The following is a 26,943-nucleotide window of genomic DNA, read 5'->3' as shown; positions in this document are numbered from 1 at the left end:
CACCTTTTTCAGTCCTCGCTCCCCCCCTCTCTGTTTTCTTCTCCAAAACCCCTTCCATTTCGAATTTCTTTCTTTTCTGTTCTGTTTTTTTTCCTCCTTTCCACGTGTTCCCTTCCACAACTCACACACAAACCCACTTTTTTTTCAACAATTTCCCAACTTTTTTATTTTTATATTTTTTTAAACTTACGAAAATACCCTTACAAAATATTACCTCCTTTTAAGAATTTCGTCCTCGAAATTCAATCAAAACAATCAAGGAAATAGACCAGGGTATTGAGTACGCATCTGATCCTCACTTTCCCATGTTGCCTCTTCTACTGCGTGATTCCTCCACAAGACTTTAACTAACAGAATAGTCTTGTTTCGCAACACCTGTTCCTTTCTATCCAAAATTTGCACTGGCTCCTCTTCATAAGACAAATTCTCACTTAACTGCACTGGCTGTGATTCAAGAATATGCGATGGGTTGGGTACATACTTACGCAACATAGAAACATGAAATACATCATGAATCCTGGAAAGCTCCATAGGCAGTGCTAAACGATACGCTACTGGCCCAACACGCTCAAGAATCTCATATGGACCAATATATCTAGGACTCAACTTTCCTTTTCGGCCAAACCTCAGAACACCCTTCCACGGTGACAAACAAAGAAAAACTTTATCACCTACTGAAAATTCAAGATCTTTCGACGTTTATCAGCATAACTCTTCTGTCTGTCTTGTGCTACTTTCAGATTCTCTCTAATTATCTTTACCTTGTCAGTAGTAATCTGAACAAGCTCAGGCCCCACTAACTTTCTTTCTCCAACCTCACCCCAACATACTGGAGTTCGACATTTTCTGCCATACAATGCTTCAAACGGAGCCATCTCTATACTAGAATGATAACTATTATTATAAGCAAATTCCATGAGAGGCAAATGAGTATCCCAACTACCCTTGAACTGTAAAACACAAGCTCGTAACATATCCTCCAGAGTTTGGATCGTTCTCTCTGACTGCCCATCTGTCTGGGGATGAAAAGCTGTACTAAAATATAATTTAGTACCTAAGGCTTGCTGTAAACTAGGCCAGAACTTAGAAGTAAATCTAGTATCTCTATCTGAAACAATAGATACAGGAGTCCCATACGAGCTAACTATCTCATCAACATATAACTTAGCTAGCTTATCAAGCGTATAATTGATTTTAATTGGTAAAAATCGAGCAGTTTTAGTCAACTTGTCTACTATCACCCAGATACCATCATAACCACTCAAGGTACGAGGAAGTCCAAACAGAAAATCCATCGTAACATGCTCCCATTTCCATTCCGGAATAGGAAGTGAAATCAAGGGTCCTGCGACTTTCTGACGTATCGGTTTCACTTGCTGGCAAATCAAACATCTATATACATACTCTGCTATTTCTCTTTTCATACCCGGCCACCAGTAGTGTTCTTTCAATGCTCGATACATTTTTGTACTTCCTGGATGCATAGCATAAATCGAACTATGAGCTTCTTCTAACATTTCCTCTTTCAAGTTCAAATTATAAGGAACACACAATCGATCATATCTAACTAGAGTTCCATCATCTCTCACTGTATAATCTACTCACTGACTGCTTTTTACTTCTTCTTTTATCTTACTCAGTACTGGATCATCAAGCTGAGCTGTTACAATTCTATCAATCAAAGTAGGCCTTACTTGTAAATGAGCCAATAAGGCACCTCTGTCATTAACTTCTACTTTTGCATTCAAACGCCTTAACTCACCCAATAAAGAAAAACTAACTGCATTTGGTGAATCTTCTGAACCACGAGGTTTTCTGCTTAAAGCATCAGCTACAACATTAGCCTTCCCTGGACGATACTCAATAGTACAATCGTAATCTTTTATCAACTCAAGCCACCTTCTCTGTTGTAAATTCAACTCTTTCTGATCAAAAATATATTTAAGACTTTTGTGATCTGTATAAATATGACATTTTTCACCAAACAGGTAATGTCGCCAAACTTTCAATGCCAAAACTACAGCAGCCAATTCTAGATCGTGGGTCGGGTAATTACATTCATGCTTTCTCAACTGTCTCGACGCATAAGCTATTACTTTCCCATTCTGCATCAAAACACACCCTAGACCCTGATGAGAAGCATCACTATAAACATCAAATTCTGTTCCAGGCGTCGGAAGTGCTAATATAGGTGCAGAAACTAATCTCTTCTTCAACTCTTGGAAGCTCTGCTCACACTTTTCTGTCCACACAAATTTTGAATTCTTCCTAGTCAAATTAGTTAAAGGAAGTGCTATCCTCGAAAATCCCTCAACAAATCGGCGATAATATCCTACCAAACCGAGGAAACTACGAACCTCTGTAACAGTAGTAGGCTGTTCCCATTTCACAACTGCTTCAATTTTCTGTGGATCAACATAAATACCTTCTGTAGAGACAACATGACCCAAAAACATCACATGATCAAGCCAAAATTCACATTTGCTAAATTTGGCATACAACTTCCTCTCACGTAACGTCTGTAGCACAGTTCTAAGATGCTCTACATTCTCGCTCTGGCTGCCGGAAAACACTAGTATATCATCAATAAACACAATTACAAATCGGTCTAGGTACGGATGAAATACTCTATTCATAAGATCCATAAATGTTGCTGGTGCGTTTGTCAACCCGAAAGGCATAACTAGGAACTCGTAATGCCCATATCGTGTTCTAAAAGCAGTTTTCGGCACATCTGCTTCTCTTACCTTTAACTGATGATATCCAGATCGCAAATCAATTTTTGAGAACACTGCAGCACCTTTAAGCTGATCAAACAAATCATCTATTCGAGGTAATGGATATTTGTTTCGTATCGTCACCTTATTCAGTTGTCTATAATCAATACACAACCTCAGAGTACCATCTTTCTTTTTCACAAATAACACTGGCGCACCCCACGGTGACACACTAGGTAATGTAACCTTTGTCAACTAATTCCTGCAACTGTGTCTTTAATTCTTTTAATTCTGTAGGAGCCATTCTGTATGGTGCTTGAGATATCGGAGCGGTGCCTGGTATTAAATCAATCACAAACTCAACCTCCCGATTAGGTGGCAAGCCAGATAAATCATCTGGAAATACGTCTGGAAATTCTCGCACAACTGGTATATCTTCAAGCTTTCCTTTTTCAACCCGCTAATCAACAACATACGCTAAGTATGTTGTACACCCCTTATTCAACAATTTACTAGCCTTCATTGCAGATATTACACATGTTGGACGAATTTTTCTTTCACCTCTATAGATAATCTCAGCCTCCCCTGGCCGTTTAAATATAACTTCCTTCTGATAACAGCCAATCGATGCATGATGTGTGAACAGAAAATCCATTCCCAAAATAACATCAAACTCACGAATATTCAATGGGACTAAATCCACATTAAATTGCCTATCACCCAAATCAATCATGCAATCACGATACACACTGTCTGATATCAAAGAGATACCACCCGGTGTAGCTACTACCAATTCACTAGGTAAGGGTTCTAACTTTCTATCTAACCCAACAGAAAACATGATAGAAACAAATGAATGTGTAGCACCCGGATCGAATAAAACATGAGCATTTTTATCGAAGATATTCAACGTACCTGTAACTACATCTGGCAGTTCTTCAGCCTCATGCTGCGTCATCGCAAATATCTTTCCCTGACCACGTGGTCTGCCTACCTGACCCTTCGACTTAACGCCACTAGAATTTCCTGTATTTTGTTGCCCCTCACTCACAGGTTTTGCTTGTGAATCTGAACGTCCCTGTACCGTCGGTCTTGAGGAAGCTCCTTGGGACGCACTACATTCCTGCCACAACTGAGGACATTCTCTTTTCATATAACCTGCTTGCCCATAGTTATAACAAACGATACTCGCCCTCCAAAGGCATTCACCCCTATGCAACTTACCACAATTCTTGCAGGTAGGATATCTAGTATAACTAGAAGCAGACTCCGCTTGTTTCCCGGATTGCTGATTACCTGAAAGTCTTCTATACTAACTCGAGCCACTCGTAGTCTGTTGAGGAAAATTTACATTCGCCCTAAAGTTTTGTGATCCTCGATATCGTTTAAAACTCCCTCGACCCGACACTCCAGGCGTAAATCTCCTGCTACTATCTCGAAAATGTCTACCACTCGAAGAACTGGTAGAGCTAGAAAAAGTACCACGCACATTCTTTGACAATTCCCTCTGATTTTTCTTGTCCAACAAACTCTTCTCAACCCTTGCTGCAGCTTCCACCAAGGGTCCAAATTCCTGCCACCCAGATGCAGTAGTACAGCTTCGAATCTCCTCACGCAAACCATCCTCAAACCGTCTACATCGATCAGTCTCATCTTCAATGATAGTGGTGGCATACTTTGAAAGTTCTACATATTTTTTCTGATATTCTGCTACCGTCATCGACCCTTGTACTAGCTTCAAGAACTCACTTCTTTTTGTATCCCTGTAGGATCGTGGGTAGTATGCCTCATTAAACAAATTTTTGAATTCTTTCCAGCTTAATTTTTCAGCTTCTGGTTGTCTCGCTATAACTGACTCCCACCACTCACCAGCTCCACCTTCTAGCAAAAATGTAGCCAGTCTGACTTTCCTATCTTCTGGACAACCCATCACATTAAAAAAAATTTCTATTTTTTTCATCCACGCTTCCGCGTCAGCTGGATCTGCCGTCCCAGAGAAATCAGTAGCCCCTAAAGCTCTGAGTCGCTCGATCTTAAAGTCTTTCTCGGGATCCCTCCTCAACATTCTTACTCCCAACGCAGCAATTCTTGCCATTACACGTTCATCCTGATCAACTATAACCTCCTGTGAATCTACAGGACAGTGGCTAGACTCACCAACTACGTCTTCTGCCATTGTATTCTGCCTACCAGGGACCTGTTGAGTTTCAAATTCTTTAAACCTCCATGTTCTGCCCTCACATAATAAAATAAAATGACATGCATATCACACAATTATAACATAAACCATTAATGCATCTTCTATTCATGTTATACAGGATCTTTCTTTTGCTCTGATACCAAACTGACACGACCCGCCCTAAACACCTACTAACTATATGACAAGTCGTGCCGACCACAGACCCCCAACCATCTACCAAGTCTATAGTCAAATTCTTCCTAAATTTCTAGAACTAATTTAGATTATTCTTCAACATATAAAACATAAAGTGTAACATAATTCATCACAAAAATAACTACTCGGCCACGACTTCTAAACATGTTGTATAACCACAAAAGGTACAACTATTCCAGTGTAAGTCATTCTAGTTGTACATACAAAATGATATGCAAATTCTGAGACGGTGAGTGGCAGAAACTGGTTGGCTATCTCTATGAAACTCAGGTGCAGCCTGGAGGAGGAAAACAATGATAAACAGTGAGCTACAAAGCTCAGTGAGTGGCATTTTATTAAGAAAATAATTTCGTAAAACTTATTCCATAAAAACAACTGAAATTTCAATTCTTAAGACGAGATTCATAAAGCTGAAATAATAAACATTCTCGTTAAAACTTCATATAACTTGAGCAACTAAAATTCAGTAATTTTCTGAGCATAACTTGTAACAACATATACTTCCTAAAAACACTTTCTGAAACACATATCAAATATCTTTTTTCAAACCTAAAACAGATTAAGGAAACTCAACACCATATATGTATCCACATTCTATTCTGTTTTTTTTCCACTCTTTTTCTTTTTGCAACTTCTTCTTCCCAAGTCTCTAAAATTATATTTCTCACCTTACCTTTCTCCTTGCCAGCAACTCAACCTCACAGCTCACTGAAACCATAAATTCTCAATTCTTGAATCAACATAACATCACCAGTTTTTCAACCAACTTCCATATTTGAGTAAACCACAAAGAAAAAAAAAACAAATCTTATTTTCTTTTAATAATCAAATACCACAAAATCACACTTTGTTCTCAGCCATGCCCATAGGAAGTCGGAGAGATGTATGAACAGAGCATAATACCCACAAAAACTAGGAATTTCCTTAAGAAGAAAACCCACAAAAACCAATCTTAAAAAGTTCCATACTTCCATGGGTTTCCCTATTAAATCTCTAGAAAACTTACAAAATTTCAACTTTTGGCTCTAAAATCACAACGCTTCTTCTTCTTTCCTTTCAGCAACCTTGAGTTATCCACATTTTTCAGTCCTCGCTCCCCCTCTCTCTGTTTTCTTCTCCAAAACCCCTTCCATTTCGAATTTCTTTCTTTTCTGTTCTGTTTTTTTTCCTCCTTTCCACGTGTTCCCTTCCACAACTCACACACAAACCCACTTTTTTTTCAACAATTTCCCAACTTTTTTATTTTTATATTTTTTTTAAACTTACGAAAATACCCTTACAAAATCACAGTCAGAATTTGTTATTATAACTGTGTATGTTGATGACTTGAATATAATTAAAACTCTTGAAGAGCTTTCAAAGACAATACAGTATCTTAAGAAAGAATTGAAATGAAAGATCTCGAAAAAACAAAATTTACCTTAGCTTGCAAATTGAGTATTTAGCAGATTGAACATTTGTGCATCAATCAACTTATATAAGAAAATTTTGAAAAAGATTTTATATGGACAAAACACATCCATTGAACATTCCAAGGGAAGTTCATTCACTTGATGTGAAGAAAGATATATTTTGACCTTGAGAAAATTTCTTCAAATAGCTCCAATGAGGACCACCAAGAGGGACCTTTTTTAGCGAAGGAAAATTTGAGAGAAATGTGGAGCTAAAAGGAGTTATGTAATAAAATTTGTAGATTTTCGAATAATAAACAATTGAATATCAACCGCTTTTATATGCACCGGCATAGTCTTCAGACCTTTCTCCATTCTCCACATGGCAGGACTAATTTTCTGCCCCAACACCTCAATTTTTTTAATCTCATTCAATGGTGAAGAAGGCAGAGCGGAAGACGGCGGTGGAATCTTCTCCGGCGCCGCCGTGTAAAAGGAAATACAAGGGTGTCAGAATGAGGAGCTGGAGATTTTGGGTTCAAACTTTGCGCTAATCACTGTGTTGCTCAATTCATAATCACATAAAAGAATAAGCAGCGTAAATAACACTACATCAATTTTAGGAAAGCTCAGGAACGAAGAGTGAAATAATTGGTTCTGTAGGAGACCAGCAGAAATCCGTTACGTTTTCAACCTTCAAAGATCTTTTGTCAATTAGTGAGAAAGGACCATTAGCTACCCGGTACGTCGATATAAATATTGTCCTATTTTCCTCTTTAAATTTTTTCACGCATTCAATTGTTGTACTAACCTATAATATTATTGTAGGTGGACTTGGTTTGATGATTTGAATCGTATTTAAGTTAAATTTATTGAATAAATTGTTGAACTATAAATGCAGTTCATAAAATATAACCCTGAGTATATTATTTTATTATTAAAATAAACAAAATATTAGATGCTTTAATATTTTTTTTTTAGACTATGCTTATTCAAAGACCTGGATTACCAATTGCAAAAATGGTTTTCAACTTTGTTAGCAACTAGACCTGATGCTTAGGGCAAGGTGTTATACACAAAACAATTTCAAAATAAATGTTTTTATTTTAAGTTTAAATATTATTTTGATACTTACGTCAATTTTGATCATAGACTTTTAAAAATGGTTATGCTAAAGTTAATTAGCTCGGTACATATGAGATTTTAATGAAAATTTTTCCAAACCAAAATAAATTTAATTTTTCTCAACTTATCTATATATTATTCTTTTGTATGCCAACTTTCTTTCATAATTAAGTTGTTATTTAAGCAACAGCGGTGTCTTGCAACGACGACAGCCATGTCGACCTTCTAGCATCAATATGTTTAACAGCAATTAAATCATCATTGATAGTATCTCTAATAAAGTGGTATCTAACATCAATATGTTTAGTTTTTTTCATGGTGAAAATGATTTTTAGACAGGTGTATGACACTTCGACTATCATATAATACAGTAACATTGACAATGCTATGTAAGTATTTTTCATTTTTAATTAAATAATAAATTAATATTAATTGAAAACAATTTCAACAATTTTTTTTTCTTTTCTCAACAGGGCTAGAATTCGAAGAAATATAAAAATATAAATTTAAAATAATAATAATAAGTTGTTAAATTTTCAGCGATGACAAGAATACTTTTATTTTCAAAATGAAAAATACTTAGATCAGGGTGCCAATAGACAATGATGAACAACCAAGTATGGCTCACTTGAGGAGTTGCCTTTAGAGCAATTTCTTATGCCAAATGGAGATGAGCATCGCTGTGGTGGTAGAAATCCCAAGTCATATCCACTTATTCTGAATTTTTTGGCTGTCTTATATTCTGCATTAGTCAAGAAACTTACTACATGTTATTAAGACTATATTCATGAACTAGATGAGATGATTTTGTTGATGCATTGTAGAGTCATTTTTGAACATGAACTTTTTACATTTCATCATCATCAGTTAAGAATTTTTCCCATTCTAGGTGAGTAATGGCTGAGTGAGAAAAATTTAGAGATAAAAACAAGATTCAAAATATACTTGTTAGGGAAAATAAATAAATACAAAGAGAAATAAAAGTTACTTTGAAAAAAACGAAGAAAATAGATGAGAAGAGAAAGAAGAAAAGTTTGGGAAAATATTAAATTTTTGAGTGAGAGATAATAAAGATCTTCTTCATCCTGAAGTACCATACCTTAGTGCAATTGGTGCACTTATGTATCTTGCTAATACTACAAGAGCAGATATAGCATTTTCAGTTAATTTATTAGCTAGATATAGTTTTTCTCCAACAAAAAGACATTGGAATGAAGTTAAACATATATTCAGTTATCTTCGAGGAACGACTTATATAGGTTTGTTTTATTCAAACAAATCAAATCTTGATCTAGTTGGTTATGTATATCTTAAATATTCATTTAATCCACACAAAGTTAGATCTCAAACAGGTTATTTATTCACATGTGGAGGAACTGATGTATCATGACGATCAATGAAACAGAGCATAACAGCTACCTCTTCAAATCATGCTGAAATTCTTGCAATTCATGAGGCTAGTCGAGAATGTATATGACTAAGATCAATGACTCAATACATTCGTGGAACATTTGGTTTGTCTCCTAATCATCATCGAACGATATTATATGAAGATAACACAACATGTATAGCTCAAATCAAAAGAGGATATATTAAAAGTGATAGAATAAAATATATTTCACCTAAGCTCTTCTACACTCATGATCTTGAAGAGAATGACAACATCACTATTCAACAAATTTGTTTGAAAGATAACCTCACAGATTTATTTATAAAGGCATTATCTACTACAACCTTTGAAAAATTAGTGCGCGACATTGGAATACGGCGGCTCAAATATCTAAGTGATGTTTCCATGAGGGGGAGCAGAATATATATATTTTTTTTTATTTATTCAGATTATATGAAATATGTACTCTTTTTCCTCACTATGATTTTCTTCCCATTCTGTTTTTTCCTAGTAAGGTTTTAACGAGACATATTTCATATATACAATGAACATCTAAGGGGGAGAATTATAAACATTATTAAAATAGATGTCATATCTTAAGTGTAAACAAAAAAAAATTGTCTTAATGTCCTAACTCCATGTGTTTTATTTTCTATTTGATTAGCGTCTACAAGTGTCAAATTGACCTATGTCCCAAATGCCTAATTGTCAAATGTTTCATGTGTCATACTCCACTTATAACACCGGTTGTAATAATTGCCTATAAATAGTGACAATTCATGGTTCATTTTGAGACGATGGAAATTGTAGTAAATTAATAATAAATTTGAAAGGATTTTTAAGAGCGTAGAAAATTGGTGTGAATGATCAAAATTCCAATTTTATATTTTCCTAATTTTATAATTTATTCCTACTGTCGTGATACCTCGTCTTACTCCTCGTCTTACTCCTTAACTTCACAATGCTTTCAAAATTTATTAAAGCAATAATACACTCATTCAAATTTATTCTAAAAATAATGTGTTTGAAATTGATTATGTCATTTGAAAGACACGACCATACCACTTCAACATTTGGTCGTCGCTAAAGGAAATCAAATTCCAATTTTATATTTTTCCTAATTTTGTAATTTATTCCTACTATTCTGGTGCCTCGTCTTGCTCCTTAATTTCACAATACTTTCAAATTTATTAAAGCAATAATATATTTGTTCAAATTCATTCTAAACATAATGTATTTGAAATTGATTAAGTCACTTGAAATTAGACACGCCCATACAACTTCAGATTTGGTCGTCGATTTTGATTTTAAAAGAAAAAAAAAATCAGACGTGACACTACGACCATACCACTTCAGCATTTGGTCGTCATCTGGGCGCGCATTTACTTACAGCAACGTTGTTTTTTTTCAAAAAAAAAGAAAAAGAAAAATTCCATATATTATATATGACATAATAGCGTGATAGTATCAAATTTAATCTTTTGCGGAGTGGATTTAACCCTCGACTAACTTTCCCGCTCAGAGAGGAAGAATGTGGGTCTTCAAGTCTACTGGGCCAATTGATAATTTTACTAATAAAACGCTATTATTAATATATAATATAGTTAATGTTTTATTTTGTGGCACTACGACAGATTTCCAATCAAATCTGAGAATATTGTTTGTGTATACCTTACGTGAGAGACAGGTCTCTATTTATATAGATGAGCTCCCGAGAGTGCTCCAACGACTCTCTGACTGTCCAAGAATAGCGGCACCTTTTTGGAGAATGTTCCTGTCACCTTCACGCTTGCAGGTGCTTTTGGTGAAATATGGCTCGGGTTGCCTTTCACTTTCGACTATCCAGGGACGTCTGCAGATGATATGTTGTCTTAGGCAAAATTTTGAAACGGAGGCCTTAATATGACTATTTTTTTCAGTTGAACTTTATTTGATTAGATGCTTTATTGTCTACCATTTTTGTTTATGTTTTGATTTATCTATACCTATTATTTCTTCTACTATTTTATCATTTTTATTACTTTTACTTCTACTAAAAAAAATTATTGATAACATTTTACAGATCAATCCGTTTTTGTAGGACATTTTTCATATTCAATATAAGGTTTTATATTTTATATTTTCTTAAGCTTTTCATATCCATATTCATATTTTTTTATAGACATGTTAATATTCTATATTGAAACAAGTAAGTAAACCTAAACAAATCTCAAATATTAATGTATTGAACAATATGAAATACATTTTCAAAAAAGTAAAAGAAATGGAACGAAAAACTTAAAATTATAAACTTTGAAGCTTTGGTTTCTATTCTAACAATTTGGTTTGACATAATTAAGTTAAAATTAGTATAAACTATCGGATATATTTATGGTAAAGTCTTTTTTCTTAAGAGAATTTGAAAAAATTTAATTGTGAAAAAAATAAATTAAAGGAGAAATAATACAGAGTATCTAAAATTTGAGAGAGTTTTGAAAGATTATGTTAATGTTTTTTGTTTCTTTTTTAACGAAGTTTGAAAGGTTTTAAACTTGAAGAAAAAGATAAAAGTAACAAATTTTGAAGGTGTAAAATTAGAATTGAGAATTCTTTTGTCTATGGTTTTAAATATTGAGAACCTCCTGTTTTAGGATGGAGTGTTAGTATCCGACAAATTTATGGTGAATCCGTTTCTTATGCATATTGGCTTGCTAGTCAAACAGTGTTTCTTCCTTTAGTTTACATATCTGCGAAGAGCCTCCTAATAGCCTCTTTTCCCCTATTCATTGCGTATTTATTGGGGCCTCCATGTTCTCATTTCTTTTATCTTATTATTTTTTCTTAGTTTGATGGACTTTAGTCCCATTTTCTTCCCAAAAAATTAAAAATTAAAATCGAGACAAATTTATACAACGGATTATGATTTTTATATTTAATTGAAGATTTTTTTTCAAGAGAATTATATTTATTATTAATTTGTATTTTCAATATTACAGGAACAAAATCCATGAAAAATATTGGCCTTCTAAGATTGAGGGTCTTAGGCGATGATCTCAGTCGCTTATATGTTTAGTCGATCCTGTAACTATCTAAAACTTTGAATCAAATCAAAAGATTCGTTTGGTTCTTGTGATCGTTATGGCGATGGTGGATCTTTGATACGGACAAGTGACGTGTGGTTGTGATATATATAATTGGCCTCCGTGAGAATGAAATTATAAAAAATTGGGAAGGGTGGACGATTGTCCTTGTGTTAGTCGTCGTTTTGCTATTGTTAAAACATATTTGTGAAATAAGAAATGGGTGATGGGAATCAATTGTACATGGCTGTCCCTTGTCACTGTCAGAATACAGAACAAAAGGGCCGGCAGCTCCCTCATTTCTCACCTTCTCTCTCCCTCTCTACTTGGGAAGATGGAGAAGCAAGGGGCGAAACGGCCGCGTTTAGTGCTGGTTCCATGTCCGTACCAGGGCCACATAAACCCGATGCTCCAGCTGGCGGATGTGCTCCACCGGAGCGGCTTCTCCATAACCATAGCCCACACCTTCCTCAACTCTCTCCACCCTCATCGTCACCCGCAGTTCACCTTCCTCCGCCTCAACGACGCCCTCTCCCCGGACCACGTGTCGTCCTGGGACCTGGTCTCCGTTCTGCTGGCCCTCAACGAGAACTGCAGAGCCAGCCTGGAGGCCGAGCTGGCGGCCACGGCGGGGGACTCGGAGTCGGAGTCCGGTGCGGTCTTGTGTATAATACACGATGAGCTCATGTATTTTTGTGAGGCGGTGGCGAGTCGTTTTGGAGTGAGGAGCGTGGTGTTACGGACCACGAGCGCAGCCACGTGCCTCAGTCGCTTTGCGATTCTGCAGCTTCACGCGCAGGACCGTCTTCCCCAAAATCAAGGTATGATCGTGAATCTACGCTATCCTTGTTGTTTTATCTTAACTAAAAAATAAATATTGTAATTTTTTCTTCTATTTTTCTTAGAATAACAATTTAATTTAGATTGATAAACGATTTAGTCTTTAAACTTTAACAATTTAATTTGTGTAGTTTACTATTTGTAATAATGTAGGCCCTATTTTGAAAAATATTGTTTTGTATACGTGTGTGTATCAATAAACGAATGAGGTAACAAATGTTTTTATAAATTATAAATAATAATTAAGTTGTTATGTAATAAGTCTCCTGATTCATGGTTTCATCTCAAAATTAATTGGTAATGAGGGGAGTAGTTCATGTCTATCATAAACTTAAATTGTGAATCATTTTGGCCTGTCGATCTTGGTTAAACCTCAATAAGAATTGACACTTAATTTTGAAGAGATTTTTCACGAAAATGCTAATTAAATAGTTGTTACAAATTTGAAACTATAAGGATGAAAGTTCAAAGACTAAATTGTTATTAATTTAAAAGCAGAACCATTAACTCATTATAGGTTAATATTCAGAAATTATATCCTTATTCCAAAAAATACCCAGTTTTGGAAAATTTCAATTCCGTCCATATAATTTTAAAAAGTTTCACTTTGTAGATTAGTAAATTTTAAATTTAGTTTATTTTAGTTCGTGAAATATTGAATTGTATATTTTAGTCTCCACAAACTTTTGAAAGAACAAATCTTTGGATCTTATCCTCATTTTGCTTTTAACACAAATAGATAACATTCGCTTTAGTCATGTCACGTAAACATGTATTATTTGGTGTTTTTTTTTAATGCAACATGGTAGGAGTGAGAATTTGAACTGCTAATCTTTTTATCGGAGATAGGTATCTTAATCAGTTGAGCTATGTTCAAATCGGTTACAGATTTAATTATTTTGTGGAGAGATAAGATACTATGTTACAAAATAATAGTAGTACTTAGAATAGTTACATTTTTAAAGCTCATAGGTTAGAATGGTCTTTTTGAAAGTTTATAAGAATCAGAATGATTATTTTATAAAAGGTTATAGATTATACTTAAACTCTCTCTTAAAAGAAAAATGGCTAAAATATTTTGTTACTCCCTCAAATTAAAAATGATAATAATAAAATAACTATTTAAGTCCTTAGAGTTATTTTATAAGTCTTTAAATATTTTCAAACCTATATTCTATTTCTTAAACTTTAACAAATAATCATTTTAGTTCTGGCTAGAATAATCATAAACGAACTAACAAGTTTACACTCAAATTTTCATTAATGAACAGGATCTTTCTTGGAGGATGATATACCAGATCTGTATCCTTTGAGATTCAAAGACTTGCCACTCTCAGCCACTGCAGATGTCTTCAAATTGAAACAACTAATTCTCAAAATGTACACCATAACCACAGCTTCAGCTGTGATATGGAACACTATGCCATGGCTTGAACCAAATGAACTCACCCAAATCCACACAAAACTTTGCAAAATCCCCATCTTCACAATTGCACCAATTCACAAGATTGCCTCAACTTCAACTTCAACCCCTGCCTCTTCAAGTTTGCTCCAAGAAGACCCCACTTGCCTGTCATGGCTTGACAAACAACCTCCCAACTCAGTCATCTATGTCAGCTTGGGCAGCCTAGCCCTGTTGACTCAACAAGAGCTAGAGGAAATGGCTTGGGGATTGGTCGATAGCGGGCAACCGTTCTTGTGGGTTATTCGACCAGGGTGTGTTCGAGGCTCAAATGGGGTTGGATCCATGCCAAAAGGGTTTCAAGAGAAGGTTAGAGATAGAGGGTGCATTGTGGAATGGGCTCCCCAAAAGGAAGTGCTTGCCCACGAAGCTGTTGGTGGGTTCTGGAGCCACTGTGGGTGGAACTCGACACTTGAGAGCTTAAGTGAAGGCGTTCCAATGTTGTGTAGGCCGTATTCAGGAGATCAAAGGGTGAATGCGAGGTATATTAGTTGTGTGTGGAAGACGGGCTTGACTTTGGAAGATGGGTTGGAGAGGAAGAAAGTAGAAAGAGTTATTATAAGAATGATGGTGGAAGAAGAGGGAAAGAAGATGAGGGAAAGAGCCATGGATTTGAAAGTGAGAATTGAAGATAGTTTGAGGGAGGATGGGTCTTCCTCTTGTAACTTGAAAGAGCTTGTGGATTTGTTAATGTCTTTGTTTTAGGTCAATATAATTGGTCTTTTTTAATACAACATGTTGGGGAGGGGACTCGATCGAACTCACAACCTTTTGGTTGGAGGTATATGTCAATTACCACTGAGTTATGCTCGTTTTGATTAGTAAACAGTGATTATTAATATCAAATGGAGAGAAAAAAAATTACAAATATTTGAATATAGGACATCTTGCTTTTAATATCCTTTAATATACTTTAAAACTTAGTGTCTTGTTCTAACTTTTTTTATTATAAAAATAAACAATAATATATCCTTGATGATCCATTATTATATTTTTTGTTTTCTAATGTATAAATTATGAAACATAATGATCCTTAAAACTTTTCTGGGTATGACGTAGTAGTAAATGGGGTGATCTTTCAAGTACCAAGTTCGAGCCCTGCGTTAGTCATTGTGTTTTTCAACCCAGGTAACAGGCATTAGTTATAAAGATCCATACTCAGGTTGATAATGTATTCAATATTTTAAATATAACAATGGAAAAAATAATTTACATAACTTTTTATGTTGTTTTATTTTATTTCTTAAAGATAAATATTTTTGTTTTAGAAATTATTTTTAAAAGATAATTTGTTTCTAGTTTAAAAAAAAATGGTTAAAGGTAAATCTTTTATCTTTTATCTTGGTGTTACCTTTTTCTTAAAAGGTCCTAGTAGTTTGTTTTAAAAGCTTTTAAATCCTAGTTTTAGATTAATATTTCTCTCACCGACTAGACCTAGTTTTCTATGAAAAATAAAAAGAGATAAGAAGAAGGAAACTTTTTGGTACTTTCTCTCAAAGTGGGTAAGTTTTTTTTCCTATTATTTTGTGGTCTTTGTTTTTCTTCTTTTTCAATAAAAGCAAAAGATTTTAAAGATTTTTTGCCTCAAAGATTTTCCATAATTTTTAGTATTAATCTTTTTGTTTATGAAACTATTTTTGGGTTATTTCGACTTTTTTGCCAAAAAGTTTACCATGTGTATCCCCTCAAAATATGGTTTATTGTTTTGATTTTTACATGGAGATGATATATGTTTCTACCAAGTTTTAAAGACTTTTTTTATACATTTTTCAAATTTGATTTTTCTGTAAAAAAAAATCACTAAATTGTTAATTGTTTGTTGAAAATTTTCATTTAAAATCACCGAATCACCAAATTTTTAATAGTCTTGAAGGTTTTATATGCAGTTTTGTTGAGAAACTTTTTATAAATTTACTCCGTAATGATTATTATCGATTTTGTACTTTAAAGTGTGTTATTTTTTATTTTAAGGTATTCTAACCTTGTTTTTTAGATCTAGTTTTGTAGTCTTAAATCCATATTTTTCTAATTGTTTTATGTAAAAAAGTGTTTTGAATGGGAAAATTGGGTAGATAAGATGGATTTTAAATCCTTATATAGGATTTTAGATTTGATTTTGGATATGGATTGTATTCTAAGCTTCTAAAAATGCTAAGTATTCTAGTAAGAAGTTACTTAGAATTGTGGGATTTTCAATAGAGGTAAATAATTTGTCGTTATCCTTTCTGAAAATTTTGTAAGTAATATTTCCTTCCAAGACTAAAGATTTATTTTGGATTTGATAGGCAGGTTTGAAGTTGATATATTGTTTATGAAATTGAAGTTTTATTATGATTTTGATAAGTATTTTGGAAATTGATAAGTATTTAAATTGTATTTTGTATGATTTGATAAAGTTCTTTGAAATCAGTTAAATGTTTTGAATTGATTTACTACGAAAGTATGTATTTGTTTTGCATATTTTTTTGAAGTATTTTGATTGATTCGATAAGTCTACACAAATATGTCATTTTTGTTTTGAGAATGTTTGCTTATTTGAAGTAGTAATCTAATTTGGAATTGATAGATTTCTGTCGTGGGAAGACACTTTTGTAGTTTGACATTCCTTGATAATGAATATTCATGTGTGTTATTCACTCACGTGGTCTCACACTTAAGTAATCATTTTAATTGTTATGGTTGATATTAGTTCTACAACTCTAATTGAAGCTTTTGAATGATTGATTGGTAGACAGGTAACCACATATGTTCTTTAGGCTACCAAAATAATGCATATTCCCACTCTCATTTTGAAAGTACCAACAAAAGAAAGTTTGTTTTGAATGTTTGAACGATTTGGTTTATTTAAGATTTTACTGTTTGTCTTATAAGGACTTTCGTAACTTCGTTTTGTTTGTATTTCATTTACGTTTGTTTTGAAGCAAAAATGATTTTAAATGTTTGATATGGAAATTACTTATTGAGTATTTTTGTACTCATTTTTGTTTTTTTTAAATGTTTTTCAAATAAAGGTTTGAGTAACTGTTCAGATAGTGAATTAGTAGGGATGGCAACAGCCCCATCCCGTCCCGTTGGGGAAATTTCCCCCATGCCCGCCCCGTCTCCGAAATTTTGGGGGCGGGGACGGGGCGAGGATTCCCGATCGGGGATGTTCCCCATTAAATATATATATATATATTTTATTCTATGACTGTTAAAAGCAAAAGAAAAAATGGCTAAATCAGCATTGGGCTTGAACTTTTTAAAAAAAATATTAAAAAGTATTTATTAAAATTAATATATATTAATGTTATTATATATAAAAATAAAAAATTAATAAAAATATTAAACGAGGCGAAATCCGGGATGGAGACGGGGTGGGGAGACCTTCCCTCGTCCCCACAGGAGACCCCGATTTGACCTCATCCCCATCAAACTGGGGATTATTCCCGACCCGATCGGATCGGGTACCCGCAAGGATCGAGTCCTGCGGGTTTTTTTTTACCATCCCTATTAATGAGGAATTGCACGAGGGGTTGGAAATTTTGTCTTTTATAGTATTTTTTGTTGGTTAGATTATAAGCACTTAAATTATGAGAACTTAGTATAGTTCTTTAATTTTTGTTATAGTGGTTTCTGTTTCAAAAATGGAATGGTCCTAATCTTTTGTCGTGGCTTTAAAATTTAAAAAAAAAGTTTTCCTTTGATTTAGTGTTTTAACTATCAACGCTTCCACATTATTATTAGAATGATTATATTAGAAAATACGGGTCGTTACATTTAATTAATTCAAACCATAGAAAAAATATATTAAATTTTGTTAACAGAAAGTTGATATACTATTAAATTTTTGTTTTGCTAACATATACTTGACACAACCCGTCCCAAAACACCTACTAGTCTAGAACGAGTCGCACCGACCACAGACCCCGACTAGCTACGAAGTCCATGGTCAACTTTTTTCTTAACTTTAACCTGATATTTGACTAACAACTCCGAATGGATGTACAATAAAATAATAATCTTAACAGAACAACCCTTCTTACATCCATTCAATACATTCTATCAACAGGGTAGAGATATAATTTCTTACAAACCAACTAAATTACATACAGAAGGATATGCATTTTTTGAACTATCTTGGGTGGCAGAATCTGAACTAGAATTTGAACTACTATCTCCTTAAAACTCAGAAAGTCAGATACCCAACTTGGGGGAAAAGTAAAACATAAACAAGTAAAACATAAACAGTGAGCTGGAAGCTCAGTGAGTAGTAAGTTAATAAGAAAATAATTTCGTCAACTTTCTTTCATAAACAACTGAAATTCAGCTCTTAAAACAAACTTCATAAACTGAAGTAATAAACATTCTCATTTAAATTCCATAAAACTTGAGTAAAACTGGAGCAACGTTGTACCTTTCATAAAACTTAGTAAACTTCTCAAAATCAAACTTGTAACAACAATTTCTTTCCAGGCAAATCGAAAAGATCACTCCCAAGTCCAGGATTTGGACCAGGATTCAGAATCCGGATTTAGCCCTAATCGCCCCGGCATTCCCCTGCATCTCCTGCGACCTAGTTACGCCAACTTCTCAACCCGTTCTAAAACACATTCTAAAACATATAAAACATTATTTTTTCAAACTTAAAACAGATAGATAAAACTGAACACCACGCATGTATCCATATTCTATTATGGTCTACTGGCGTAGAGTAATCTTAATACACACAGCAGAATAATTCTAGTTTCCTAGCATAGAGTAATCTCAGTACACATAGTAGAACAATTCTCTCAACACGTGGAGTCAAATGGTCCCAAAGACCTTCTATTTCTGGGTATACTATAGAAACACATTCACATAGCATACGGGTAATCACCTGGATACAATAACATGGTGGTTTGAAAACTATTCTCATAAACTGTTCTAAAATTCTTCTTTATTCTTTCTAAGAACTTTTCTAACTTTCTCAAATCATTTCTAAAATATTTCTTTCTAAGAACATTTCATGAAATTCTAGAATCATTTTCTGAAATCTCTTTCTAAATAACCTTCCATAACTTTTCTCTAACATTTCTCTAAATCATAAAACATTTCTCAATAAACATTTCTAAAATAATTCTTTCTAACACATTTTCTTTCATTCTTAGTAGAAATGCTAAAACATACAAGACATATACTTTCTTGAAATTCTATCCTAATATATTCTAAAAACATTTCTAAAATAAATCACTCACAAATTTCAATAATAATATCTAAAACATTTAGTAAAGTAACCACTCACAAATCAACTCAGTCGTTCCTTTGCTCCAATTTCTGCTCAACCTGAAATATCGATTTAATACCAAATTATTTCACTTAATTCCAACATAAACTAATTCCAAACTTTAATCACAATATATTCAAACAAAACAAATTATCCAAATTCCCCATTCTCTCTTCATTAAAAACTCACTACTTCTCTTTCTTACAACCTTACAAGTGTGAGTCCCACAAGTTACCAATCAATTTCTCTTCCTTCCATCTTCTAACGTGATTTCTCCTTTTTGTTTTTTAGTTTGATTATATCTTCTCTATTTTAATCCATAATTTCTTTCTCTCTCATCAACAACTATTCACTTCTTGTTTTCCTTCTCTCTTCTCCAACCAAACCCACGAGTTCTTCTTCTTTTCTTTCTCACTCCTTCTCTGTTTTCTTTTTTTTTCCCTCCACCAAGAACCCTTTTCCTCCAATTTCTTTAACATTTACACCATTAATGCGTTCCATGAAAATCCCAAGCAAGCACACTCCTCTTCCTTCTATCTAATTACCCCACAATTTCTTATTTAACCTCCTAAACTCATCAACAAAACTTACCTTATCTATAAAATCAATTAAGGAAATGAAAATCTATTTTCTTTAACTCTTTCATATGGGTTCTTAAACATAATATATACAACCACAAAATTACTCTTCAATTTCTACTCATTCTCAAATATTCCAAAGAATAGATTTCCTTACCAAGCTTTGCTGTTTTCCATAGTTGAGGTTCTTAAGTTCGGCTTCAAAAATACCAACCTTCTTCTTCTTCCCTTTTTTTTAGATACCCTAGCGACCGGGTCTCACCCCTCCTCTGTTCTCTTCAAACCATTCTTCATTCTTTTTTCCTTCACTTTCTTTTCTTTCCCTCTTTCTTTTCTTTTCTTCGTTCTTTTTCTTTTTTCTTTTCTTTTTTCTTTTCTTTTAAACACATGTCACACACGTGTCACCTTCACAGTTTTTTTAAATGACTAAAATACCCTTCCAAACTAAAATTCAAATTTTCTCTTTCTTTTTTTGTGTTCTTCTCCCTTCCTATACACTAAATGACGATCATGTCCTTACAATACTAAACACGTGGGCATGCAACTTAGGTATATATCATTTGGAAGAACTAGATTTTTTTTCTTTTTCTTTTTTTTTTCTTTTTCTTTTTCTTTTTTTTTTTGTACAAGAAGAACTAGATTGGTAGATCTATGGGTTGAATTTTGTGTGGGTGGGTAATTTGGGGAAATTGAAGATCCTGAATAATTTTCCCTTCCACAGAAATATCCAAACACAACCAAAATATATGAAAATATGAAGAAAACTGTAAAAGCATAAGAATAACGACACAGCAAATTATACTGGTTCACCACGAAAGGCTACGTCCAGTCTTCCACTCAGATGTGGATAATTCACTAATAATTTAAGGATTAGAATACAAAACTCTTCCCAAAAAAACATTCCCTAGAGGTCCCAACAAAGCCATTTAGCTTCTATGTATTATAAGACACTATACTTAGGTACAGGAATGAAAAACACTCACTAAACCCAAGAATCCTTTTCAACACTACCCACAACCACTAAAGTCTCTTTTATTTGGATTCTATACAAATGAAACCTTAGGCCAAATATCATAATTCTTATAGGAAAATAATATTGTAATCCTTATAAGACAACAATATCCTACTCCCGATAGGAATGGGTAATAGTGTTGAAAAATCCTTTTCTTCATACGATATGGATTTCCTGTTTTGGCTCCATAATCCCAACAGGTATAGAATGAGTATATGTGTATATCTAGCTAGTAGCATGTGGTGACATGTTCAAATATATTAATAAAACAGTAATTCAAAAATAGATCAATTTTTTGTTAACGATTTTTAAATTATTATGATATTTTTAACTTTTACTTTTTAATTTTATTGTGAATTTGATAAGTAAAGAAATGATAAAATATACTTCGCCAACTCGGAGAGAATGAACAAGAAACAATAAAATCAAAATCTCATTTGATACAATTTTGCTCTTTTATTAGAAAAAAAAGCTTTTTTTTTAATTACCATTTCTTTATTTAATTTTTAACTATATAAAAATTGATTTGAAATTTTTGTTAAATTCCAAAAACTGAAATAAAATTCTGAAAAATCTTGTAGTTCTGTAAATTGAGTGAGGTTTCAATATTACCATTAATTTTTCATAAAGGTTTGAGAAATACCTTTCGAGCAAATATCCCGTTTATATTTGAATTCGAATTCCATGACAACTATCGTAGAAACTTATCTGGATTAAATCTAAAAAGAGAGAAAATGTGAAAGGAGTGTTTAGAATAGAGATTAAGGTAGAGAATTAAGACGTTAATTGTCACATCGTTCAAAATTTAGGCACGTCAACTTTTCATTCAAAATATTAAATGACGTTTATTTAAAACATTTATAAAAAATCGTATTGAAACTTTCAAGAGGCATGACAAAGGCAAGGTTTAGGTTTTTTTTTTTTTTGTGTAATTTAGCTAATAAAATAAGAAGTTTTGGCAGCAAACAGATCTTGAATCGCAGAAACTGAAAGCAAGCACATGAAGAGAAAGGGTAAATTGGTAACTTCAGAAGAGGAGAGGGCCGTATTTCAACGATTGATGTCGTTCCCATTCCCAAAATCCCACCTTCTTGAGTTCTCTTCCTTTCCAAAAATGGAGAGGCAGAGGCGCCCAAAACGACGCCGTCTGGTCCTGGTTCCATGTCCGTACCAAGGCCACATAACTCCGATGCTTCAACTCGGCGCTCTCCTCCACGCCGCCGGCTTCTACATCACCGTCGCTCACACGCGCTTCAACTCGCCGGATCCTTCGAAACATCCCGATTTCCGATTCGTTTTCTTGGAGGACGGAACGCCGAAACACGAGGCCATTCCGGCGGATCTGATCGCGGTGCTCCTCGATCTCAATGTTAATTGCAGAGCGAGTTTCGAAGAACAGATGCTGAAGTTACTGATCGCCGGAGAAGGAGCGGCGGCGGAGGAGGAGGATTCCGGTGAAGTCGTGTGTGTGATCCACGATGAACTGATGTTCTTCTGTGAAGAAATCGCGAGCGGGCTGAAGGTGAGGAGCGCCGTGTTGCGAACTACCTCTGCTGCGGCTTCCTTCGCTCGGATGGCTCTTCTTCGCCTCAACCAACAAGCCTTCTTTCCTTTGAATGGTGCGTTCTCCACTTTCTAACAATATTTTAAATGGTAAAAATAAAATAATTTTGGAAGAATAAAAATAGTTACTTTTATTTTATAAGAAAAAAAAAGAAAGACCTGTCTGAGGATCGTAAGGAGCCAATTTTTTTTCTTCAAAGTTTAATAATCGAAATAAAACCATTTGAAAGTCTAGATATCAAAATAGACCCTTCAAGAACCAAAATGATGAATAAGTTAATAACTATGAGTATTCTTGTCACCAGAATTATTTCTTAGGTAGTAATAGGAGTGAACATTTTTGTCAATGTCGGTTTTGACTCAAAAACTAGCACTAAAAACCGATCGGCTAAAAACTAAAGATTCTCTGAGAACCAACCGATCTTCCATTGGTTTGGTTGATCGGTGTTAGTCGATTTTTGGTGCACTCTAGAGAGAGAGTGGCTTAAAGGATTGAGAGATAAACTTAAACGGATGGATTTCGTAAATTTAATTCTTTTAGTGGATATCTAATAGATCTGAACCAACTGATATCAATTCAATCTATTTTTCGAATTTATTTGTTCAAACATCTACTATCGATTTGATCGATTTTTCGAATTTATTTGTTCATCCTTAGGTAGTAAGTCGTCTTAAATACCCATGTTTGGAAAATGTTTTTCACCTACCTGATTTAGCAATTTGCACGGTTTGTTTGGGGCATTTTTATGCTTTAATTTTGAGCTCTTTGTTAATTAAACTTTATTTAATATTTGTAAATAACTATGTAATTTAGTTATTAAGATATTTTAGTTTCAACACTTATTCAAGCCTAGAGTCAATGACAGTGAATTTAAGAATCAAATTGACCCATTTTGACTCAGAGTGAAAAAAAGGTAAAATGACAATTTTTTTCCTCAAGAAAAAATAAAATAAAAATTTCTCTCCTTTGGGAGGTGCGTTGTTCACTTTTTAGAAAATTTTTAATATTTCTAAGAATTTTTAAAATATCTATTTTAGCTTTTACCTTTAAAAAATTAATTATTTTAATCTCACCAATTTTCTACGAATTTTTAAAAGATCTATTTTAGTTTCTACCTTTAAAAAATCAATTATTTTAATCCTCACTTTAATTTTTGTTTTAACGAATTAATACTATATATATATAGTTTACATTTTTCTCTCTTAGTTGTCAAATATTCAACTATTTAATGGTGACAAATACATGATTAGTTTTAACCAGTAAGAAACCAAATATATATTTTTTTATTTTTAAGTTTAATAACTAAAATAAAACAAGCTGAAAATCTGGAGACCAAAAAAGATCTTTTAAGAACCAAAATAATCCATAACTAGAATAGGGGTAAACATCTGTTGAATTGGTTTTGGCACAAAGCTAGCACCAAAAACTGATCGGTTGAAAACTTAAGATTTTTAAGTTTTGTACCAACCGACCATTCATGGTTTAGTTGATCGGTGTTGGTCGGTTTTGGTTTAGTTGATCGGCGTTGGTCGGTTTTTGGTGCATGCTGGAGAGAGGGTGTCTTGAAGGAGTGAGATAAGAGAGATGAAGAGGGGAAAGGAAGCGAGAGAAATAGAAGAAGAACATGAAGGGAAAAAATTGGAAGAAAATTGCCAAGAAAGGGAGAAGAGTGGGAGGGAAAGACAAAAGAGAGAGACGAGAAATGGCGAGAGGGATTCACGTCAAACAGTAAGAAAAAAATAAAATACCTCGCTGCTATTCTAGACCCAAATCTTGTCTTCGCTACCAGTGAGAAATTCATTTGGACTCGAGTCAGAAAGGTAAAAACACAAATTTTTTCTCTCAAGTAAAAATAAAATAAAAATGTCTCTCCTTTTTAAAAATTGATAATCTTATCACAATTCTTGTTCGCCCCTCAAGGCAATTCACTCCTTGTCAAATAAACCTATCTTTGAAAATAAGAGGGATGGGAAAATTCTAATTCCAGATCACAGAATCTATGTTACAGGATCCAGTTCCGGAACTGCATCCCCTGAGATTCAAAGATCTGCCATTTTCGTTAACAGCAAGCTTCACCAAATACTCAATACTGGTTAAAAAGATGTACAATATCGAAACACCCACCCGAGCCAAAGCCGTCATTTGGAACACAATGGAATGGCTCGAGAAATCGACTATGGCCGAAATCAAAAGTAAATCCATGGTCCCCGTCTTCCCAATCGGCCCTTTACACATAATGGCCTCAACACCAACCAGCATGCTCAAAGAGGACCCGGAATGCCTGTCGTGGCTCGACCAGCAAGCCAACGGCTCCGTCGTCTACGTAGCCATTGGAAGCATAGCTTCACTGAGTGAGAAGCAGTTGGTAGAAATGGCCTGGGGGTTGGCCAACAGCCAGCAACCGTTCTTGTGGGTGGTGCAGCCGGGCTCGGTGCACGGCTCGGAGTGGACCGAGGCATTGCCGAAGGGTTTTGGGTGGGCGGTTGGAGGGAGAGGATGCATTGTGAAATGGGCTCCTCAGAAACAAGTGTTGGCACATAGGGGTGTTGGGGGATTTTGGAGCCATTGTGGGTGGAATTCAAGCATGGAGAGTTTGAGTGAGGGAGTTCCAATGCTGTGCAGTCCATGTTTTGGGGACCAGAAAGTGAATGCAAGGTATCTGAGCCATGTTTGGAGGGTGGGGCTTGAGTTGGAAAATGGGTTGGAGAGAGCAGGGATTGAAAGTGGGATTAGAAGACTAATGGTGGAAGAAGAAGGCAGAGAGATGAGAGAGAGAGCCAAGCATTTCAAGGAGCAAATTGAAGCCCATGTCAAGGAACAACATTCCTGCTCCTCACACAGTTACTTAAAAGACTTTGTCAGTTTATTAACCACATTTTGATCATGCAAGCAAGTAGTTTTTCAGTTCTTTGTGTACCTTTGAACTGGGTAGAATTGTAGAACAGTTCTTTCATCTAATAAGCTAAAATTTAAAGCATATTTATTAACATACTTGTTAGAACTGTTTGCATTCAAAGATAGCTTGGAGAACAGAAGATTACAGAACCACAGAACCACAGAGGTATCTTATCAAACACATGGTGAGCGAAAACCGACTTCAAAGTTCAGAACAAAAAGATATATCTATCATCATTTTACGACAGACAGATTCTCGTCCTAAACACAGCATTCAATCTGAGATTCTTACTTGTATAATCGCGACCTCCGTCTACTCGCCGGTGATCTCCACCACCTGGACATTGCGCCTGCTCCGATCATCTTCTTTAGGAACAAACACAGTGAGAATTCCGTAATCCATGAACGCACTCAATTCCTCGATTTTCCCGCTCTCCGGAATCTTGAATCTACTCACGAAGCCGCCGCTCTCCGCGCTGATCTGGAGCATCCGATCGTCCTGAAGCTCGACGAGAACGTCTTCTCCGTCGAAGCCGGGGAGGGCGGCCCTGAGGACGTGAGCATGCGGCGTCTCCGTCCAGTCGAGGCGTGTGTTGACGGAGCCTCCCCAGGCGAGGTCCGGGAAGGCGCCGGAGATTGAGGAAGGGAAAGCGAAATCTTGCCACAGGTCCAGAGGGAAAGGGAAATTTGGGAAGCGATTCGAGCTGTTTGAAGAGGAAGTGTTGGAAATTCGGCCGTCTCGGCCGCCGGTTGGAACGATCGACATCGTCGGCGGGAATCTGAAAGCTGCGGTGAGGATGCGATTGAATTGGAAAGGGGAGTGGAGATGTAAGATAAAGAGACGGATTCAAGAACGAAGGAGCACTCGGTGAGCTTCTAGGACTTTCCAAGACAATTTTTGTAGCACGGATAAGGACGAAAAATGGGTTTTTCGCCGAATAACTAACTTTTTTCTATGTCACATTTGATTTTTGGTCATCTTTTTAAAATACAAATTTTCTAATCGGTTGCTGATGTCATTTTTGTGTAAAATTACAAATTGCCCTCGTTTCTTTTGTTTTTTTTTTTTTTCTTTTTCTCTCTCTTCCTCCGTCTTCGTTATTTTCCTCATCTTCCCTCCTCTTTAACCGTTGTTTGATTGAAGATTTAAAAAATATAGTCAGAATCAAAGATAAATGTTAATAGAATTTTATAGAATAAATGATTAATATATTTATTGTTGAGGTAATGGTGTCATATTTGTTTTAAAATTAATTAAAATCAACTCTCA

At 34.7% G+C, this 26,943-nt stretch overlaps 4 protein-coding genes and 1 long non-coding RNA gene across 5 annotated transcripts; 2 read left to right on the top strand and 3 right to left on the bottom strand.

Annotated features, from left to right (window-relative positions):
* Positions 1 to 4,029: 4,029 nt before the first annotated feature.
* LOC148212150 (uncharacterized) lies at positions 4,030 to 5,030 on the bottom strand. The gene has a single exon (XM_088121729.1). The coding sequence runs from the start codon at positions 4,891 to 4,893 to the stop codon at positions 4,030 to 4,032; it is 864 nt and encodes a 287-aa protein (XP_087977855.1). The 5' UTR covers positions 4,894 to 5,030.
* A 7,349-nt stretch (positions 5,031 to 12,379) lies between these two features.
* On the top strand, positions 12,380 to 15,257 carry LOC111024512 (UDP-glucose iridoid glucosyltransferase). The gene is made up of 2 exons (XM_022302212.2): positions 12,380 to 12,898; positions 14,189 to 15,257. The coding sequence occupies exons 1-2, from the start codon at positions 12,412 to 12,414 to the stop codon at positions 15,082 to 15,084; spliced, it is 1,383 nt and encodes a 460-aa protein (XP_022157904.1). The 5' UTR covers positions 12,380 to 12,411; the 3' UTR covers positions 15,085 to 15,257.
* Positions 15,258 to 18,651: 3,394 nt separating this feature from the next.
* LOC111024517 (uncharacterized) lies at positions 18,652 to 20,539 on the bottom strand. Its single transcript, XR_002603348.2, has 3 exons — positions 20,360 to 20,539; positions 19,643 to 19,683; positions 18,652 to 18,973 (listed from the first exon to the last, which is right to left on the bottom strand). It is a non-coding gene; the product is annotated as an uncharacterized LOC111024517 (long non-coding RNA).
* Positions 20,540 to 22,075: 1,536 nt separating this feature from the next.
* LOC111024521 (UDP-glucose iridoid glucosyltransferase) lies at positions 22,076 to 25,765 on the top strand. Its single transcript, XM_022302219.2, has 2 exons — positions 22,076 to 22,833; positions 24,773 to 25,765. Exons 1-2 carry the CDS (start codon positions 22,215 to 22,217, stop codon positions 25,657 to 25,659), a joined length of 1,506 nt encoding a protein of 501 aa, XP_022157911.1. The 5' UTR covers positions 22,076 to 22,214; the 3' UTR covers positions 25,660 to 25,765.
* Positions 25,737 to 26,619, bottom strand: LOC148212149 (HSP20-like chaperones superfamily protein). Its single transcript, XM_088122063.1, has one exon. It carries the CDS (start codon positions 26,437 to 26,439, stop codon positions 25,987 to 25,989), a length of 453 nt encoding a protein of 150 aa, XP_087978189.1. The 5' UTR covers positions 26,440 to 26,619; the 3' UTR covers positions 25,737 to 25,986.
* Positions 26,620 to 26,943: the final 324 nt, after the last annotated feature.

The sequence above is a fragment of the Momordica charantia genome, assembly GCF_013281855.1.
Source record: "Momordica charantia cultivar OHB3-1 chromosome 3 unlocalized genomic scaffold, Mcharantia_2.0 BLBB01000003.1, whole genome shotgun sequence".
NCBI classification, from domain to species: domain Eukaryota; kingdom Viridiplantae; phylum Streptophyta; class Magnoliopsida; order Cucurbitales; family Cucurbitaceae; genus Momordica; species Momordica charantia.
The sequence above is the reverse complement of the archived record's forward strand: the minus strand, read 5'-3'. Positions and strand labels throughout refer to the sequence as shown.

Bases quoted from the DNA above. Each gene is read 5' to 3' on its own strand.
- LOC148212150 (XM_088121729.1), bottom strand. From the start codon at position 4,893: ATGGCAGAAGACGTAGTTGGTGAGTCTAGCCACTGTCCTGTAGATTCA.
- LOC111024512 (XM_022302212.2), top strand. From the start codon at position 12,412: ATGGAGAAGCAAGGGGCGAAACGGCCGCGTTTAGTGCTGGTTCCATGT. The intron at 12,899-14,188 runs GTATGATCGTGA...ATTAATGAACAG, and splicing joins CCGTCTTCCCCAAAATCAAG to GATCTTTCTTGGAGGATGAT.
- LOC111024521 (XM_022302219.2), top strand. From the start codon at position 22,215: ATGAAGAGAAAGGGTAAATTGGTAACTTCAGAAGAGGAGAGGGCCGTA. The intron at 22,834-24,772 runs GTGCGTTCTCCA...TCCAGATCACAG, and splicing joins AGCCTTCTTTCCTTTGAATG to AATCTATGTTACAGGATCCA.
- LOC148212149 (XM_088122063.1), bottom strand. From the start codon at position 26,439: ATGTCGATCGTTCCAACCGGCGGCCGAGACGGCCGAATTTCCAACACT.